Below are 18,873 nucleotides of genomic sequence, written 5' to 3'. Positions count from 1 at the left end.
GCTGGAGGGAAGTTAAAACAAAAGTTAACCAAATCGGACGGTACATATCTACTGACACAATGAAATCATGATGCTTAGAGTAGTAGTAGACAGCTCTTCGGATCTTCTAGGCATCATCAAATCTGTTTCTTATTATTACCAAAAAGTAATATATATACTCAACCAAAATCATTCCTTCTCTTCACATCTAAACCGCCTCCAATGGCTTCTCCCGATGATGGCGACGTCACCGTCGTCGCTAGACAAGCTCCGCAGCCGCCCACACAGTCCTTCTTTCCTCACAATAACTACTTCTTCTGTGCACCGCCGTCCATATACTTCATCTCCGGCGGCAACTTCCCTCCTCCTCCTCCATCACTATGGGTGTATTGTCCTCTTTGGTATATTCATCCTAACCCGAATCAGTTTGTGTCTACACACGAACTTCCTCCAAACCCTAGCCAAAAGCTAACCCTTCCGCGGGCTAGTAGCAAAAGAATTTTTGGCCGGAGAAGTTACGGACGAGATAAGAAGCTTACATGGGTTAGGAAGACATCACACGAAGTTGAATCTAATGACGATCACATCACTACCGTCATGCTCCGTAACATACCAAACCGATACACGTGCGTATATATATAACTTCTTTGTAGTCTATATAATTCCTTCATAACTAGTAGATTATATATATATATATATATATATATAGTTTTTAGAAAAAGTGTTACTATTTAATTTAATTTTTAGTTGCGGTGATTAAATGATGAGGCATATGGTGAAGTTTATGGTTTACAATGTTTGCAGAAGAGAGATGATGATTGAGTTCATGGATAAACACTGTGATGAAGCTAACGGAAGTGACAAAAATGATGAGTCATCAATCTCTGCTTATGATTTCTTGTATATCCCTATTGACTTCAAGTAAGTTTTAAGTTTTAATTATCATTAAATCCTTTATTCGTTATTCATCTTTGTTTTGATCGTATATATAAATACGTGTGTGTGTAAGGAAGAGTAGAAACGAAATGATGCTATAAAAATCTTGGAAATCATAATCTATAATCATTGAATATATATGATGTAACCCCTGTAACTAACATCTTGCAGTTTTTTATTTTGCATGAATGTATTCGTAATATAACAATGTTACTAGTCAACTTATTATCTTCACTTGATCATAACATTACCCACATGAATGGTACCAAATTTAACAGGACTACAATGAACAACGGGTATGCATTCGTGAACTTCACAAATGCAAAAGCAGTGTTCAAGTTTAAGGCTGCTTGTAACCACAAGCAGTGGAGCCATTTTTACTCATCAAAAGTGCTTGAGATTACTTCTGCTAGGATTCAGGCTAGTCTCCACTCCTATACCTCTACATATTTATACACAAATCTGTCTATCTTATCGTATACTAATCTTATTGTGACACTTGCGTAGGGCAAAGATGAGCTGGTGAGACGTTTCAAGGATATGACATATCCGGATGAGGCGTATAGTGCAGTATGCTTCAGCCCAGCACGCAGCGGAGGGGAGACTATGGTTCAAACCACAATGGTCGGTAATGCACCGAACCAATGAGCTCGGTTTAGTCTTTTTATATATCATGGCTACATATATTTGCCATTATGAATAACATGGAACTAGGTTGGAAAAGTAAAGACTCAGACACCGAACCAAATCCAAGTAAAAACTCCGAAAGGTTTGGTTTTGGATTTGGTTTTTGATGTGTGTGAGTCTTGACTTCTTGTTAGTGTTATGTTTAAGGGTCTACTAGCTTGTTTCTCTATTTCTCTATCTCTCTATCTCTCTTGTCTCTCTATCTTGTTGAACTGTTTATGTTTAATATAAATATTTATATCGTTTTCTCTTCTTCTTTTTTCGTGTTTGTGGTTATGCAGATTATTCTCAGTTTCAGAATTTGGTTGAATTTGTATGTGAAAATCATATACGTCACTAGAGCTCGTAGATAAGACAATTATATATATGAGGATTCCCAATTTTTTTTTTTGGCCAAACAAAGATTTCCTTTTTAACCAGTTAATTTTCTAACCTGATAAAAAGATTAACAACATAGAAAAATCATGACGTGAACGATATTGCCCGGTGGGATATTAGGACTTTTTCTAACAAGGTGGATATTTTGGACGTTTTGGAACATACGAAAAGAGGTGCTTATTTTATTTGAACTCACATTAATAACTAAAGAATCTTTCATAGAAAGGTACTAGCGGTTTTGTCGTTCTTTTAAAATATGTTGTATAAAAAACCTACCATACATACCCTAGGGCCCTATTCTGGCACCTCCTTTACAGATTCCAGTTTTTTATTGAGCCGAAACCATCATTGTTGGCAGCCTTGGGTGACTATCGATTTTGCAATAGATAATTAGTACTTTTTGACAAAAATCTTCGTTTCTTGGAGCACGGAGCGAGAGAAGTGACATATAGAGAAGATGTACATTGTGGGGGCTGTCTAGTGTCTACAAATAGTGACCAAAAAGGTTTCTTTGTTTCTGTATGTATCTTCTTTATCTCTCTCGTTTTCTTTCTACAGATAGTGACTTTTGCAATTTTCAATACTCTTCTTAACAATAATGGAAAATTTTGATATTTTTTTTTTTTGGAAAACTGTACAATGTCAGTAGTTATTTATACAACAGATGTGGGAATGAAACGGGAAACCTCCAAATGGGTATGGGTACAGTACACACACTCAGTTCACCTGTCCCGGACAGCCCTAATGTCATCATCACTACACTTAGGTTAGGTATGAGAGACTGACTTGTTTAATCAGAAAGTTGGTTTCAACTAAAGTCGCCAAAAACACCGCTGAGAGTACCAACAAGAAAAAAAGGAACCAAAATATAACTAATCATTACAACTTAATTAGCCGAAACGAAACAAAGAAGAGAGTGAAAACTACAACAAGTGAACCAACTCCAAGAAGTATCTCAACAATAAAGACTTTTGACACTCAGAGAGATTGTCACAAGTTTTGCAAGCTCGAGCCATTAGAGGGCGGCTCCAATCCTTCCAGCCACATAAACTTCATCAAGGCCCCTTTGCACTGGAATAATGTTGGCTCTCTATCTAATTTCATAAACCTTGCTATTACGTAAAATGAATTTAAGAACCAGAAAAGTAGATATTAGAGAACTTATATATTTTCTTTCTCACTCCAATTGTTCCTGATTCCACGGTTTTATATATATATAACTTTGAAACCATGAAGATTTATGATAATATGATAAGTGTAATAAAACAATCCAAAGCTTAATGAAACAAAGTAACAAACTTTTGCACAATTTAATCATGTGGAAACGCATAAATACGGTGTCGTATTGATGTTTTAGGTGGGTTTGGTTGTAATGGTCTTATCAGTGGCCCACACTAGAACAACAACTCTGTCTGGTCTATGAATGAGAGAGGAGAAACCTCCCCCTTGGAAAGAGAGTTTCAAAATCAACGAGCCATCTCTGCTTTGGACCCGAGCCTACGGACCCGAACCTCAGTTTTGCTCTTCCTCCTGCGCTCGCCGTTGAAATTTGTTTCGCACTGCTCTCTCTTCTCTCTCTCTCTCGATCACTTTATCTCTCTCTCTCTCTCTCTCTCTCTTCCCCTGGTTTCGTTAATTCTTGAATTCGAAAACCCTAAAACTTATCCCTACAGATTCTGAAGGAGGAAAACAAAAAAGGAAGCTTTCCAAGGGGGAGGTGTCACTATGTCAGTAAGAAGTGTCTTGTTTGAGCTTGATTGAATTCTAGGTTGTTGTAATGCTCACCATGTGTTATGTTAACCTGACCTTTTCGATTTTGGGGTGGGTGAGATTGGTTTGCCGCAATTTTGATCTCGAATGCGATTCGCGAGATTTCCCATTAAATTCTGAAATTTTTTGCTAGATTAGCTTAATTTCTTCAGCTGCCATGGAGGGTTTGTAGCGGTGAAATTGGAACTTTTTCAGCTGGTTATTTTGTGTAAGGATCTTACTGGCATTTACTGCAAATGAGCTCTTTGAGTAGTTTACTGGATTTCATGTGTATTGAGTTTCAGACGATGATTAGAGCTTAGGCTTTGTCACCTTAGACGTCAGTGTACTGTTTTATATTATAACGAAACAGTTCTGATTTTAAGTTTCCTCACAACCTTGAGGGCGTTTGAATCGATTCTCCAGTTTAAAATCTTGCCCCGATCGTGTTCATTTGAATGTGGTTCTGTTTCCTATTTTGCAGAAATAACATTTGTTTTATAGCTTTCTTCTGAACCAATACTATAAAATCTTATTGAAAAACACATTTTGAGTTCAACTTTAAATTTTGCTGTGTCTGTTTTGTTTGTTAAACAGGGAAATCTGTTGAGTATTCAGAGCATGTCGGTTGGAGGTAGCTCATGAGTTCTCGGGGAAAAGGTGTTTAGATAATCTGTTTTTTTCACATATTCGAACGTTCGATCAAAGAAGGCACAATATTGAACTCATTTCTGTTTTCTTTTCCAAGTCCAGATATATAAAAAGTATTCATAGAAGCTGAATCTATGCCTGGAAACGAATTTGGGGAGAAGATCCACAATTTCTTTGGACAGGAAGGCCTATCGCATGACCAGCGCCAGCCTCAGGTGATTGACGGAAACTGGCCTGGTTTTAGTAATGGTCTAGTCAGCAACCAGAGGCAGATAGACCCATCCCTTATTGCCAATCTGAAGAGCTATAACACACACCAATCTGGTATGTATTTTGTCTCCTTGTGACAAGCAATGAATTCCACAACTTTTACTCATTCATAGCCNATATGGTGTTAGCTTTTAAACGTCGCTTTCTTTCTTACTCCAGTTGATCCTCAGAGAAGTCAATCAAATTCACAGCATGGATTGAATTTTCCTCAGCAGCCTATAAGGTCCGAGATCTCAAGAAGTTTGTTGCAAGACCACCAACAACTCACAAATGGTTACATGCATGGGAACCTCGGGTTGCAGACAATGCCAAATGGCGCAAATTTTTTAGGAATGGATGTACAATCTAATAGGGATAGGTTACCTGCGAGGGGATTTACTCCAGAACTTCGTAAAACTCCTATGAGGTTTGAGATGGGAGAATCTCCGGTTAATTATGATTTCTTTGGTGGTCAACAGCAATTAAACACACAGCTCCCTGGCATGCTCCAGCCTATGCCAAGGCCGCAGATGACATTCAATGATATGCAACTACTAAAGCAGCAAGTTATGGTTAGACAAATGCATGACTATCAAATACAACAACATCTTCAAAAGCAGCACCTAGAAGCCGGACAGCCCAATTCTTTGAATTTAAATGCAGTCAACAGAAGTCGCTCAAGTGATAATCAGTCTCATCCGTTGATTAATGGCATTCCTTTTCAGGATGCATCAAGTAATGGTTGGCAGCCTGATCTTATGACAGGAAATACAAACTGGATGCATCGCGGCATCTCACCATCTGTTCAAGGTTCATCCAGTGGGCTCATGATTACCCCTGAGCACGGTCAGGCAAACTTACTGGCGCAACAATTCGAACCCTCCTTGTACGGTATGCCCGTTAGTGGGACAAATGCACCTCAAAATGCCTTTTCTTCTGTTCAGATGAACAAGTTAGCTGCGCAGCATGGTTCTGCAAACAGGAGTTCTCTCACAAATCAGCCAACTTCATTTCTGAATCAAGGTGATGGACAGGACAGTCATATGCTTCCTAGATCGACATACCAGGAGAAAGTGTTATTCTCCCATACATCAGTTCCAGATACAAATATCAGGTCCAATTTTGAAAATTTCCAGCAAGATGATTCCCGCGAGAGGAATATTTCAGTGCAGGAGAAATTTGGTCAGATGGAGGGTTCTGGTCAATTAGAAAAATCATTTATGAAAGTGCCTGAAAATATAAATGCATTGCAGAAGTCGTCAACATTAGATCCAACGGAAGAAAAGATTTTGTTTGGTTCGGATAGTAATTTGTGGGAGGCATTTGGAAACAGCACTGATATGAGCTTGACAGGAAATCTTATGTCCAGTAGTTCTGACCTTTTTGATGCATGCCCCTCTTTGCAGAGTGGGAGTTGGAGTGCTCTTATGCAATCTGCTGTTGCAGAAACATCCAGCGATGACGCAGGAGTACATGGATGGACTAACAGCAATACTGGCCCACATACGAATTCTCATACTGGTAGTAGAGCCCAGGATTTGGGTGTAAAGGCTTCAAACGCACTAAGTGAGAGACTCCACAGTGATTCCACTCGGGCAGCAATTCAACATTTGCCTGCGAAGGGAAATAAAGTTTCAGATCATGGCCTACTAGAGAAGCCAATGGGTCAACTTAGTCAAATGGCTGGAAATATATTTCATACTTCAAGTTCTGGTATTGATGAACAGAATAATTCGCATTCTATTCAAAAGAACGAGGGCATGGAAGATAGATTTGGTATCTGGAAGGCTGCGTCTAATCAAAATGTAGCTGCTCATGTTGAACATAAGAATCACTCCACACATAATCCACAAATGCAAAGGGAAAACTATGGACTTGGCATTGCTGGTACAGGAAACAATTCTAGTGCTTTGAGGGATGTTCAGGGAAATATCTCTCAACTGAAATCTAGAGACGGCAGTCAGATTCTTGAGTCATATGCGAGTAATAATACTGGATCCAATGAAATGGTAAATGCCCGTGATTTTTCTATGGTGCCTGGTGGAAGAGACACACAATCTGGTCATGTTGGTAGTAGGCCGTCAATAAGTCGCAAATTTCAGTATCATCCCATGGGTAATATTGATGTCACTAATGAGTCTCGTGATGATAAAATTTCTCATTTGTCACCCACATTGGAGCAGGTTTCTTTAGGAAACCAAGGGTATTTTGGGCAGTCAAAGCCTCTTGGTCAGCCGGCTATGAACATGCGAACTGACAGGGTAAATTTTTATCAGTTGGTTTTAACTATGCGATGTTGTAGAAATCTGAATCCTTCTGAACATTCTTTTGGCTTCTTTATGGTAGGGACATGTTTCGCAAAACGAGTTGAATTGTACAAATGAGACTTTTAATGGCATGGGATCAGATAATTCGCCTAGTACATCTGCTTCAGCTGACAGAAGTGTTGATAGGTATAATCAAGTGAAGAGTACTTCGTCAAGGTACTCGTTCTTTAGGTTATAAAAGTTTGTTTTCTAAAAATTATGTTTGCTTAAGGTATTCTCTCTTTAAACGCGTTTTTGAAGTTATACAGCTAGTATGACCGTTTTTTTATAGATAGTTTGTCAACTAACTGACAGAGTTATCTAACTATGTCACCTTAAACTCTCATATTCTCGTCACTTGTCATCGAGATGTGATCTCTGACTGTGGTCATCAAGTAGCTCTTGTTCCCTGATTGGGTGCAATTTGTGCTTTGCAATCGCCTTTCTTAATTTTTTTTTCTTTGCAGGCAGACTATGCTTGAGCTTCTTCACAAGGTGGACCAGTCACCAGAGAATTCATCAGAAACAAATGTTCCTGGTGTTTCAGAAGCGACACCCTCTGCAGACTATGGTGGTCAGTTCCAGCATAATCAGCCATCTGCTTCTCAGGGGTTTAATCTTCAGCTGGCACCTCCATCTCAACTAGCTCCTACACCTGATAACGTCCAGTTTTCTCGGAATTCTTTGCAGCCATTAAATTCATTTCATACTGGCCCTGAAAAAGGAGGAACAAGTCAATCAAGGTTTGCTCCGTGGGCGTCTAATCAATCTTTTCCTCAGCAATCCACTCATCAAGGACCATTTCCTGGAATCCTAGGAGGATCCAACATGACCTCTGGTTTCCCTTATTCCAGAGGATATCACCAAAATCAACAGATGCCTGTTCCTACTCGACAGTCAGCTGCTAATTATCCACTCAATTCATCGTCTGAGCTGTCTACCCCTCAAGTGAAAGAAAGAGATGAACGTAGTGACTTTGATCAACGTGCACAAACACCTTCCCTGATAAATCGTACGACCCACAACACAAAAGGAGATTTAGCCGAAGGATTTCCGATGCTGTCTGCTTCTCAGCCTCTGGTTGCATCCAGTTCGCCTCAGCAAAGTTCATCTTCTGGTATTTCAGCTCCGCAACATCGGTTTTGGAACCAGTCATTTAAGCCTCAGTCAGATGTTTTACGGCCGCATACATTGCCTAGCAACAACATAGCAGTTAGCTTCTCAAGGCAGGAGAACGCAAATCAATTGTCCTCCCAAACTGGAGGAAACGTTTCATTAAGTGGGAGGGACATGGTGAATATGCATGAGTTACAGAGTAAAGATACAGGTGCAAAACAAACTTCTGATGTTGGTCCGATGTTCTCCAGTATGGTGCAGAGCAATCATCAATCCTTTGACCGCTCTCTTCCAAAGGAAAGCTTACCTCACGATGACCAAATGGCTGTAAGTGGGGAGAGCGGTTCACCCAAGATGACTGTGGAGAGAGTTGGCAATAGTGCTAGTGATACTCAAAAGGTAGCTTTCGGGGAACAACAATCACCTTCAATGTCTGATGGTTTAGTTAGAGATGGATATAGTCACAAAACGAACCATATGCCTCATTTTGGCCAAACTGTTTCTCAGAGTTTCTCCACTAAGAATTATCCAGCCTCGGCTGGAGCAGATCATCAACAAATCAGTCCTCAGATGGCTCCATCCTGGTATAGTCAATATGATACTTTCAAGAATGGACTGGTGCAACCCGTGAATGGTATAGGGCGATCAACTCCCTTGAAGATAGGAGAACAAGCGTCTAATGTTGGGATTGCGGTTGATGGTACACATTCTATTCAATTATCAAAGCAATTTAATACGCAGCAAATGTCAGGCTCTGCACCAGGATTGGAGACTCCCTCATCTGAATCATTGCTTCAGAGTGCTACTGACAAGTTTTTAAACGTTGATAAGCCAAAGAAGCGTAAAACTGCCACATCAGAATTATTATCCTGGAATAAAAAAGTCATGCAGGATCCCCAGAGGCTTAAGACGCTCAGGTGAGTGGCTTCTGTGCACTGATTTTTATTTTATTTTTTCATATCCATTGCCCCATTACCGGATTTAACTCTATATATATATATATTCTTTACAGTGAGAACGAGACTAACTGGGCCAGAACAACTAATCGATTGGCTGAAAAGGTAAGTTTCCTCATTACATGTTTTTTCGCTGCTCTTTATACAAGTTGCTGAATAGTGGCTTTTGTTTCTCACAGGTGGATTTTGAGACTTTACTTGAGGATGGCCCACCAATCAGATCAAAGAGAAGGCTTATATATTCAACACAACTCATGCAACAACTATTTAGCCCGCCTCCGGCTAGGGTGATTTCTTTGGTTGCTAACTCGAATTATGAGTTTGTTGCATATAATGCTGCAAGAGCTGCACTGGGAGATGCATGTAGCTCCAGTGGTACCAACAGGAGTGAGTGCTTTTCACCTCCGAACGATTCAAACCTGTAAGGATATTTTCTTTTTATCCTTTAAATGCTGGAGATTTTCCAAAGCTCGGGTTGTGTATTGACATGAACCTAATCCACTCTTATATAGGTTGTCTGAGAGGACGGAAACTGAAAAAATTAGTGACCATTACATCTCCAAAGCAGCTGAAGATTTCATTAGTAGAACTCGGAAATTAGAGACTGAGTTTGCAGGGTAAAAACCATAGATCTCTCTTGTAATTGATTCCAGTTTGAACTGAGTACTCAATTTGGGTGGCTTGATCTCATAAACATTTGATTCTACTTGCAGGCTAGAAAATGGAACTACAATTCCAGACTTGAGAGTTGAAGTCCAGGATCTAGAGAAGTTTGCAGTGATCAATCGTTTTGCGAAGTTCCACCCACCAGCCTCATCTATGGACCGGACCGTGAATTCACTTAGGTTAAACCCTCAAAGATATGTTACCATAGCTCCTATGCCTCAGAATATTCCAGACAGGGTACAGTGTCTCTCGCTCTAACGACTGATGAATCCATATAGTTCACTTTTTGGCCAATCTTCCCTATTCATTGCTTTCATATATCTCTCGTCCCAAAATCTTTCTATCTTTTTTGGGGTGGGTACGAGTTAGTTGGTCGGAATCCTGAGAACAGTTAAGGCCTCCATTGTTTAAAAAAACCGGAGATTTTCTACGAAATGTGTAGCGTTACTGTATGCATAATCACAAATATTGTAAGTTAAATCCATTTGTATACAGACTTAAGTAAATAAATATTTATTTCTCAGTAAAGTAACCGACTAGGTAAATTACACCTGTGGTTTCCATCCAGTAAACATAACATAGCAATAAGTGGCAATATTGTTGATACACACAGCTAAGATTCTAAGACCTCTCTCTCACGTCATTGAGTACTATGTCGAATCAGTCATGCTTTAAAGTCAGTGAAACTTAACCAGAAGCTGAACTTAGGAACCGATTTTGAGGGTTAGAAGGCAACTCTAATTTCTTCCCCTACCAAAGCAAATATCTCATCCACCCTGTAACAAATACGCAACAATAGTTCATCAGAAATCACTCTGTGCCCAAAAGAGTAGAACTACGGAATGATAATGGCGAAGATGCTAATATTTTACCTATGAGTCTCAATGTTTACATCTGCAAACCAAGTTGTCAAGTAAATCTGTTGTGCGAGAAGAGTTATCAAAAGTTTAAGGATATGATGTTAGCAGAAGCATTTTATTGTGTCCAATAAAAATCTCACGCACCTGCAAAATTTCTGCGGAGTTTTTCGTGAATGAGATGAATTTGGCGCCTAGAATAGATCGATCGCGCAGTGTTCTGTCATCTGTGGTGTTGTTCTTCAGTCTATATATATGTTACATGAAGACTTCCAATTTTTTTTTTTTTGGCCAAACGAAGATTCCCTTTTTAACCAGTTAATATTTTTAACCTGATAAAATAATGAGGTGAACGATAACGACGGTGGATACTTTGGACGTTTTGGAACATACGAGAAAAATTGAACTCACATTAATAGCTAAAGAATCTTTCATAGAAAGGTACTGGCGGTTTTGTCGTTCTTTTAAAACATGTTGTATAAAAAACCTACATTATATACTCTAGGGCCCTATTCTGGCACCTCCTTAACAGATTCCAGTTTTTATTGAGCCAAAACCATCATTGTTGGCAGGCTTGGGTGACGATAGATTTTGCAATAGACAATTAGTACTTTTTTTTTTACAAAAATCTTTGTTTCTGGGAGCACGGAGCGAGAGAAGTGACACATAGAGAGGATGTACATTGTGGGGGCTGTCCACAAATAGTGACCAAAAAGGTTTCTTTGTTTCTGTCTGTATCTTCTTTATCTCTCTCGTTTCCTTTCTACAAATAGTGACAATACTCTTCTTAACAATAATTCGATAGAATATTAAATTCAGAAATTTGGAATATATATGAAATTACAAAACTCTTGCTGATTTGGGATTGGATAAAAACCAGATATTATTAGGAAAAAAAACTTCGCATAGTTTTGGAAAATTTTGATTTTGATTTTTTTTTTTTGGAAAACTGTACAATGTCAACACTAAACACTTTTGAAACTCAAAGAGAGTGTCACAAGTTTTGCAAGCTCGAGCCATTAGAGGGCGGCTCCAATCCTTCCAGCCACTTTAAACTTCATCAAGGCCCCTTTGTACTGGAATAAATTAATAATGTTGGCTCTCTATCTAATTTTATAAAGCTTGCTATCACGTAAAATGAATCTAAAAGAACCTGAAAAGTAGAAATTAGAGAACTTATCTACTATTTTTTTTCACACTCCAATTGTTCCTGATTCCATGGTTTTAGATATAGTATATAACTTTGAAGCCATGGAGATTTATGATAATATGATAATATGATAAGTGTAAAGTGTTAATAATCCCAATTAAACTAAGCCTTCGCGTAGTACTTTTTTTTTTTTTTCCGACACAGCAATCCAAAGCTTTTAGTAAAACAAGGTAACAATTTAATCATGTGGAAACGCATAGATACGGTGTCGTTTGATGTTTTAGGTTGGCCCACACTATAGAACAACAACTCTGTCTGGTCTATGAATGAGAGAGGAGAACCCTCCCCCTTGGAAAGAGAGTTTCAAAATCAACGAGCCATCTCTGCTTTGGACCCGAGCCTACGGACCCGAACCTCAGTTTTGCTCTTCCTCCTGCGCTCGCCGTTGAAATTTGTTTCGCACTGCTCTCTCTTCTCTCTCTCTCTCGATCACTTTATCTCTCTCTCTCTCTCTCTCTTCCCCTGGTTTCGTTAATTCTTGAATTCGAAAACCCTAAAACTTATCCCTACAGATTCTGAAGGAGGAAAACAAAAAAGGAAGCTTTCCTTTTTTTTTTTAAGGTTCCCATTTGTTGACACAAGTGGTGTAAGTTCACATCTCTCTTTTCTCAGTGTTGAAACCCTAATTTTGTTTTTTTTCCCCCAATTATTGGGGCGGGGTGTGAGATTGGTTTGCGGCAATTTTGATCTCGAGTGGGATTCGCGAGATTTCCATTAAAATTCTGTAAATTTGCTAGATTAGCTTTGTTTTTTTTTTCAGCTGCCATAGAGGTTTTGTAGCGGTGAAATTGGAAATTTTGAGCTGCAATCGAGCTCTTTGAGTAGTTTACTGGATTTCTCTGTATTGAGTGTGTTATAGTTTTAGAAGCTGATTGGAGCTTAGGCTTTGGCACCTTAGACGTCAGTGTACGGTTTTATATATATCTAAAGAAACAGTTCTTGAGGGTTGTTGCATCGGTTCTCGAGCTTTGCTGGTCTGTGGGTTCCGTTATTAATCTGCCCGATGGTTTTCATTTGATGTGGTTTTGATTCCTATTTGCGGAAAATAACATTTGTTTTAGCTTTCTTCTGAACGATAATGTTATTGTTTCACATTTTGATTTCAACTTTAATTTTTTGCAGTGTCTGTTTTGTTTGTTAAACACGAAAATCTATGAGTCAGAGCATGTCAGTTGGAGGTAGCATATGAGTTCTCGGGGAAAAAGGTGTTGAATTTGTTAAATTCTGTTTTTCACATATTCGAACTTTAGATCAAAGGAGGCACAATATTGATGAACTCATTTCTGTTTTCTTTTCCAAGTCCAGATATATAAAAAAGTATTTATAGGAGCTGAATCTATGCCTGGAAACGAATTTGGGGAGAAGATCCACAATTTCTTTGGACAGGAAGGCCTATCCCAAGACCAGCGCCAGCCTCAGGTTGTTGACGCAAACTGGTCCGGTTTTAGTAATGGTCTAGTCAGCAACCAGAGGCAGATAGACCCATCCCTTATTGCCAATCTGAAGAGCTATAACACACACCAATCTGGTATGTATTTTGTCTCCTTGTGACAAGCAATGAATTCCACAACTTTTACTCATTCATAGCCACATATGTTGTTAGCTTTTAAACGTCGCTTTCTTTCTTACTCCAGTTGATCCTCAGAGAAGTCAATCAAATTCACAGCATGGTTTGAATTTTACTCAGCAACCTATAAGGCCCGAGATCTCGAGAAGTTTTTTGCAAGACCACCAACAACTCACAAATGGTTACATGCATGGGAACCTTGGGTTGCAGACAATGCCGAATGGGGCAAATTTTTTGGGAATGGATGTAGAATCTAGTAGGGATAGGTTACCAGCGAGGGGATTTACTCCAGAACTTCGTAAAACTCCTATGAGGTTTGAGATGGGAGAATCTCCGGTTAATTATGATTTCTTTGGTGGTCAACAGCAAATAAACACACAGCTCCCTGGCATGCTCCAGCCTATGCCAAGGCCGCAGATGACATTCAATGATATGCAACTACTAAAGCAGCAAGTTATGGTTAGGCAAATGCATGACTATCAAATTCAACAACATCTTCAAAAGCAGCAGCTAGAAGCCGGACAGCTCAATTCTTTGAATTTAAATGCAGTCAACAGAAGTCGCTCAAGTGATAATCAGTCTCATCCATTGATTAATGGCATTCCTCTTCAGGATGCATCAAGTAATGGTTGGCAGCCTGATCTTATGACAGGAAATACAAACTGGATGCATCGCGGCATCTCACCATCTGTTCAAGGTTCATCCAGTGGGCTCATGATTACCCCTGAGCACGGTCAGGCAAACTTACTGGCGCAACAATTCGAACCCTCCTTGTACGGTATGCCCGTTAGTGGGACAAATGCACCTCAAAATGCCTTTTCTTCTGTTCAGATGAACAAGTTAGCTGCGCAGCATGGTTCTGCAAACAGGAGTTCTCTCACAAATCAGCCAACTTCATTTCTGAATCAAGGTGATGGACAGGACAGTCATATGCTTCCTAGATCGACATACCAGGAGAAAGTGTTATTCTCCCATACATCAGTTCCAGATACAAATATCAGGTCCAATTTTGAAAATTTCCAGCAAGATGATTCCCGCGAGAGGAATATTTCAGTGCAGGAGAAATTTGGTCAGATGGAGGGTTCTGGTCAATTAGAAAAATCATTTATGAAAGTGCCTGAAAATATAAATGCATTGCAGAAGTCGTCAACATTAGATCCAACGGAAGAAAAGATTTTGTTTGGTTCGGATAGTAATTTGTGGGAGGCATTTGGAAACAGCACTGATATGAGCTTGACAGGAAATCTTATGTCCAGTAGTTCTGACCTTTTTGATGCATGCCCCTCTTTGCAGAGTGGGAGTTGGAGTGCTCTTATGCAATCTGCTGTTGCAGAAACATCCAGCGATGACGCAGGAGTACATGGATGGACTAACAGCAATACTGGCCCACATACGAATTCTCATACTGGTAGTAGAGCCCAGGATTTGGGTGTAAAGGCTTCAAACGCACTAAGTGAGAGACTCCACAGTGATTCCACTCGGGCAGCTGTTCAACATTTGCCGGCGAAGGGAAATAAAGTTTCAGATCATGGCCTACTAGAGAAGCCAATGGGTCAACTTAGTCAAATGGCTGGAAATATATTTCATACTTCAAGTTCTGGTATTGATGAACAGAATAATTCGCATTCTATTCAAAAGAACGAGGGCATGGAAGATAGATTTGGTATCTGGAAGGCTGCGTCTAATCAAAATGTAGCTGCTCATGTTGAACATAAGAATCACTCCACACATAATCCACAAATGCAAAGGGAAAACTATGGACTTGGCATTGCTGGTACAGGAAACAATTCTAGTGCTTTGAGGGATGTTCAGGGAAATATCTCTCAACTGAAATCTAGAGACGGCAGTCAGATTCTTGAGTCATATGCGAGTAATAATACTGGATCCAATGAAATGGTAAATGCCCGTGATTTTTCTATGGTGCCTGGTGGAAGAGACACACAATCTGGTCATGTTGGTAGTAGGCCGTCAATAAGTCGCAAATTTCAGTATCATCCCATGGGTAATATTGATGTCACTAATGAGTCTCGTGATGATAAAATTTCTCATTTGTCACCCACATTGGAGCAGGTTTCTTTAGGAAACCAAGGGTATTTTGGGCAGTCAAAGCCTCTTGGTCAGCCGGCTATGAACATGCGAACTGACAGGGTAAATTTTTATCAGTTGGTTTTAACTATCCGATGTTGTAGAAATCTGAATCCTTCTGAACATTCTTTTGGCTTCTTTATGGTAGGGACATGTTTCGCAAAACGAGTTGAATTGTACAAATGAGACTTTTAATGGCATGGGATCAGATAATTCGCCTAGTACATCTGCTTCAGCTGACAGAAGTGTTGATAGGTATAATCAAGTGAAGAGTACTTCGTCAAGGTACTCGTTCTTTAGGTTATAAAAGTTTGTTTTCTAAAAATTATGTTTGCTTAATGTATTCTCTCTTTAAACGCGTTTTTGAAGTTATACAGCTAGTATGACCATTTTTTATAGATAGTTTGTCAAGTAACTGACAGAGTTACCTAACTATGTCTCCTTAAACTCTCATATTCTCGTCACTTGTCATCGAGATGTGATCTCTGACTGTGGTCATCAAGTAGCTCTTATTCCCTGATTGGGTGTGCTTTGCAATCGCCATTCTTAATTATTTTTTTTTCTGTGCAGGCAGACTATGCTTGAGCTTCTTCACAAGGTGGACCAGTCACCAGAGAATTCATCAGAAACAAATGTTCCTGGTGTTTCAGAAGCGACACCTTCTGCAGACTATGGTGGTCAGTTCCAGCATAATCAGCCATCTGCTTCTCAGGGGTTTAATCTACAGCTGGCACCTGAAAAAGGAGGAACAAGTCAATCAAGGTTTGCTCCGTGGGCGTCTAATCAATCTTTTCCTCAGCAATTCACTCATCAAAGACCATTTCCTGGAATCCTAGGAGGATCCAACATGACCTCTGGTTTCCCTTACTCCAGAGGATATCACCAAAATCAACAGATGCCTGTTCCTACTCGACAGTCAGCTGCTAATTATCCACTCAATTCATCGTCTGAGTTGTCTACCCCTCAAGTGAAAGAAAGAGATGAACGTAGTGACTTTGATCAACGTGCACAAACACCTTCCGTGATAAATCGTACAACCCACAACACAAAAGGAGATATAGCCGAAGGATTTCCTATGCTGTCTGCTTCTCAGCCTCTGGTTGCATCCAGTTCGCCTCAGCAAAGTTTATCTTCTGGTATTATGTCTGACTCACCAGCCGGTATTTCAGCTCCGCAACATCGGTTTTGGAACCAGCCATTTAAGCCTCAGTCAGATGTTTTACGGCCGCATCCATTGCCTAGCAACAACATAGCAGTTAGCTTCTCAAGGCAGGTGAACGCAAATCAATTGTCCTCCCAAACTGGAGGAAACGTTTCATTAAGTGGGAGGGACATGGTGAATATGCATGAGTTACAGAGTAAAGATACAGGTGCAAAACAAACATCTGATGTTGGTCCGATGTTCTCCAGTATGGTGCAGAGCAATCATCAATCCTTTGACCGCTCTCTTCCTTCAAACAACCTTCCAAAGGAAAGTTTACCTCACGATGAACAAATGGCTGGAAGTGGGGAGGGCGATTCACCCAAGATGAATGTGGAGAGAGTTGGCAATAGTGCTAGTGATACGCAAAAGGTAGCTTTTGGGGAACAACAATCACCTTTAAGGTCTGATGGTTTAGTTAGAGATGGATATAATCACAAAACGAACCAGATACCTCATTTTGGCCAAACTGTTTCTCAGAGTTTTACCACTAAGAATTATCCAGCCTCGGCTGGAGCAGATTATCAACAAATCAGTCCTCAGATGGCTCCATCCTGGTATAATCAATATGGTACTTTCAAGAATGGACTGGTGCAACCCTTGAATGATACAGGGAGAGCAACTCCCTTGAAGATAGGAGAACAACCGTCTAATGTTGGGAGTTCGGTTGATGGTACACATTCTATTCAATTATCAATGCAATTTAATATGCACCAAATGTCAGGCTCTGCACCAGGAGTGGAGACTCCCTCATCTGAATCATTGCTTCATGATCCTACTGACAAGTTTCTAAACGTTGATATACCAAAAAAGCGTAAAACCGCAACATCAGAATTATTATCCTGGAATAAAGAAGTCATGCAGGATCCCCAGAGGCTTAAGACGCTCTGGTGAGTGGCTTATGAGCACTGATTTTTTTTTAAATATTTTTTTCATATCTATTACCCCATTACCGTATTTAACTCTATATATATATATTCTTTACAGTAAGAACGAGACTAACTGGGCCAGAACAACTAATCGATTGGCTGAAAAGGTAAGTTTCCTCATTACATGTTTTTTCGCTGCTCTTTATACAAGTTGCTGAATAGTGGCTTTTGTTTCTCACAGGTGGATTTTGAGACTTTACTTGAGGATGGCCCACCAATCAGATCAAAGAGAAGGCTTATATATTCAACACAACTCATGCAACAACTATTTAGCCCGCCTCCGGCTAGGGTGATTTCTTTGGTTGCTAACTCGAATTATGAGTTTGTTGCATATAATGCTGCAAGAGCTGCACTGGGAGATGCATGTAGCTCCAGTGGTACCAACAGGAGTGAGTGCTTTTCACCTCCGAACGATTCAAACCTGTAAGGATATTTTCTTTTTATCCTTTAAATGCTGGAGATTTTCCAAAGCTCGGGTTGTGTATTGACATGAACCTAATCCACTCTTATATAGGTTGTCTGAGAGGACGGAAACTGAAAAAATTAGTGACCATTACATCTCCAAAGCAGCTGAAGATTTCATTAGTAGAACTCGGAAATTAGAGACTGAGTTTGCAGGGTAAAAACCATAGATCTCTCTTGTAATTGATTCCAGTTTGAACTGAGTACTCAATTTGGGTGGCTTGATCTCATAAACATTTGATTCTACTTGCAGGCTAGAAAATGGAACTACAATTCCAGACTTGAGAGTTGAAGTCCAGGATCTAGAGAAGTTTGCAGTGATCAATCGTTTTGCGAAGTTCCACCCACCAGCCTCATCTATGGACCGGACCGTGAATTCACTTAGGTTAAACCCTCAAAGATATGTTACCATAGCTCCTATGCCTCAGAATATTCCAGACAGGGTACAGTGTCTCTCGCTCTAACGACTGATGAATCCATATAGTTCACTTTTTGGCCAATCTTCCCTATTCATTGCTTTCATATATCTCTCGTTCCAAAATCTTTCTATTTTTTTCGGGGTGGGTACGAGTTAGTTGGTCGGAATCCTGAGAACAGTTAAGGCCTCCATTGTTTAAAAAAACCGGAGATTTTCTACTAAATGTGTAGCGTTACTGTATGCATAATCACCAATGTTCAAGAAAGCGGTCTAGGCGGCCGCGTAGGCGCCGTCTAGGTGTTAGGCACTCAGCAGACGCCTAAATGACCGCCTAACCCGCTTAAAATTACATACATTTTATTTTAATATTTATTTTTGATTTTTAAATTACATGTAATTAAATTATTATATTTTATATCTATATACGTAATTATAAACATTTATATGTTGTTAATATAACTTAAATAAATG

The 18,873-nt window shown here is 39.7% G+C and overlaps 2 protein-coding genes and 1 pseudogene across 2 annotated transcripts; all 3 read left to right on the top strand.

Annotated features, from left to right (window-relative positions):
• On the top strand, positions 202-1,725 carry LOC104709884 (annotated as a pseudogene).
• On the top strand, positions 3,456-10,185 carry LOC104708308. The gene is made up of 10 exons (XM_010424853.2): positions 3,456-3,958; positions 4,327-4,389; positions 4,483-4,704; positions 4,810-6,890; positions 6,976-7,112; positions 7,403-8,968; positions 9,064-9,112; positions 9,187-9,428; positions 9,520-9,624; positions 9,721-10,185. Exons 3-10 carry the CDS (start codon positions 4,515-4,517, stop codon positions 9,929-9,931), a joined length of 4,581 nt encoding a protein of 1,526 aa, XP_010423155.1. The 5' UTR covers positions 3,456-3,958; positions 4,327-4,389; positions 4,483-4,514; the 3' UTR covers positions 9,932-10,185.
• On the top strand, positions 12,063-18,493 carry LOC104708309. The gene is made up of 10 exons (XM_010424854.2): positions 12,063-12,326; positions 12,863-12,945; positions 13,046-13,268; positions 13,375-15,455; positions 15,541-15,677; positions 15,963-17,483; positions 17,581-17,629; positions 17,704-17,945; positions 18,037-18,141; positions 18,238-18,493. Exons 3-10 carry the CDS (start codon positions 13,079-13,081, stop codon positions 18,446-18,448), a joined length of 4,536 nt encoding a protein of 1,511 aa, XP_010423156.1. The 5' UTR covers positions 12,063-12,326; positions 12,863-12,945; positions 13,046-13,078; the 3' UTR covers positions 18,449-18,493.

This window comes from Camelina sativa, chromosome 8, assembly GCF_000633955.1.
Source record: "Camelina sativa cultivar DH55 chromosome 8, Cs, whole genome shotgun sequence".
In the NCBI taxonomy this organism is placed as follows: domain Eukaryota; kingdom Viridiplantae; phylum Streptophyta; class Magnoliopsida; order Brassicales; family Brassicaceae; genus Camelina; species Camelina sativa.
The sequence above is the reverse complement of the archived record's forward strand: the minus strand, read 5'-3'. Positions and strand labels throughout refer to the sequence as shown.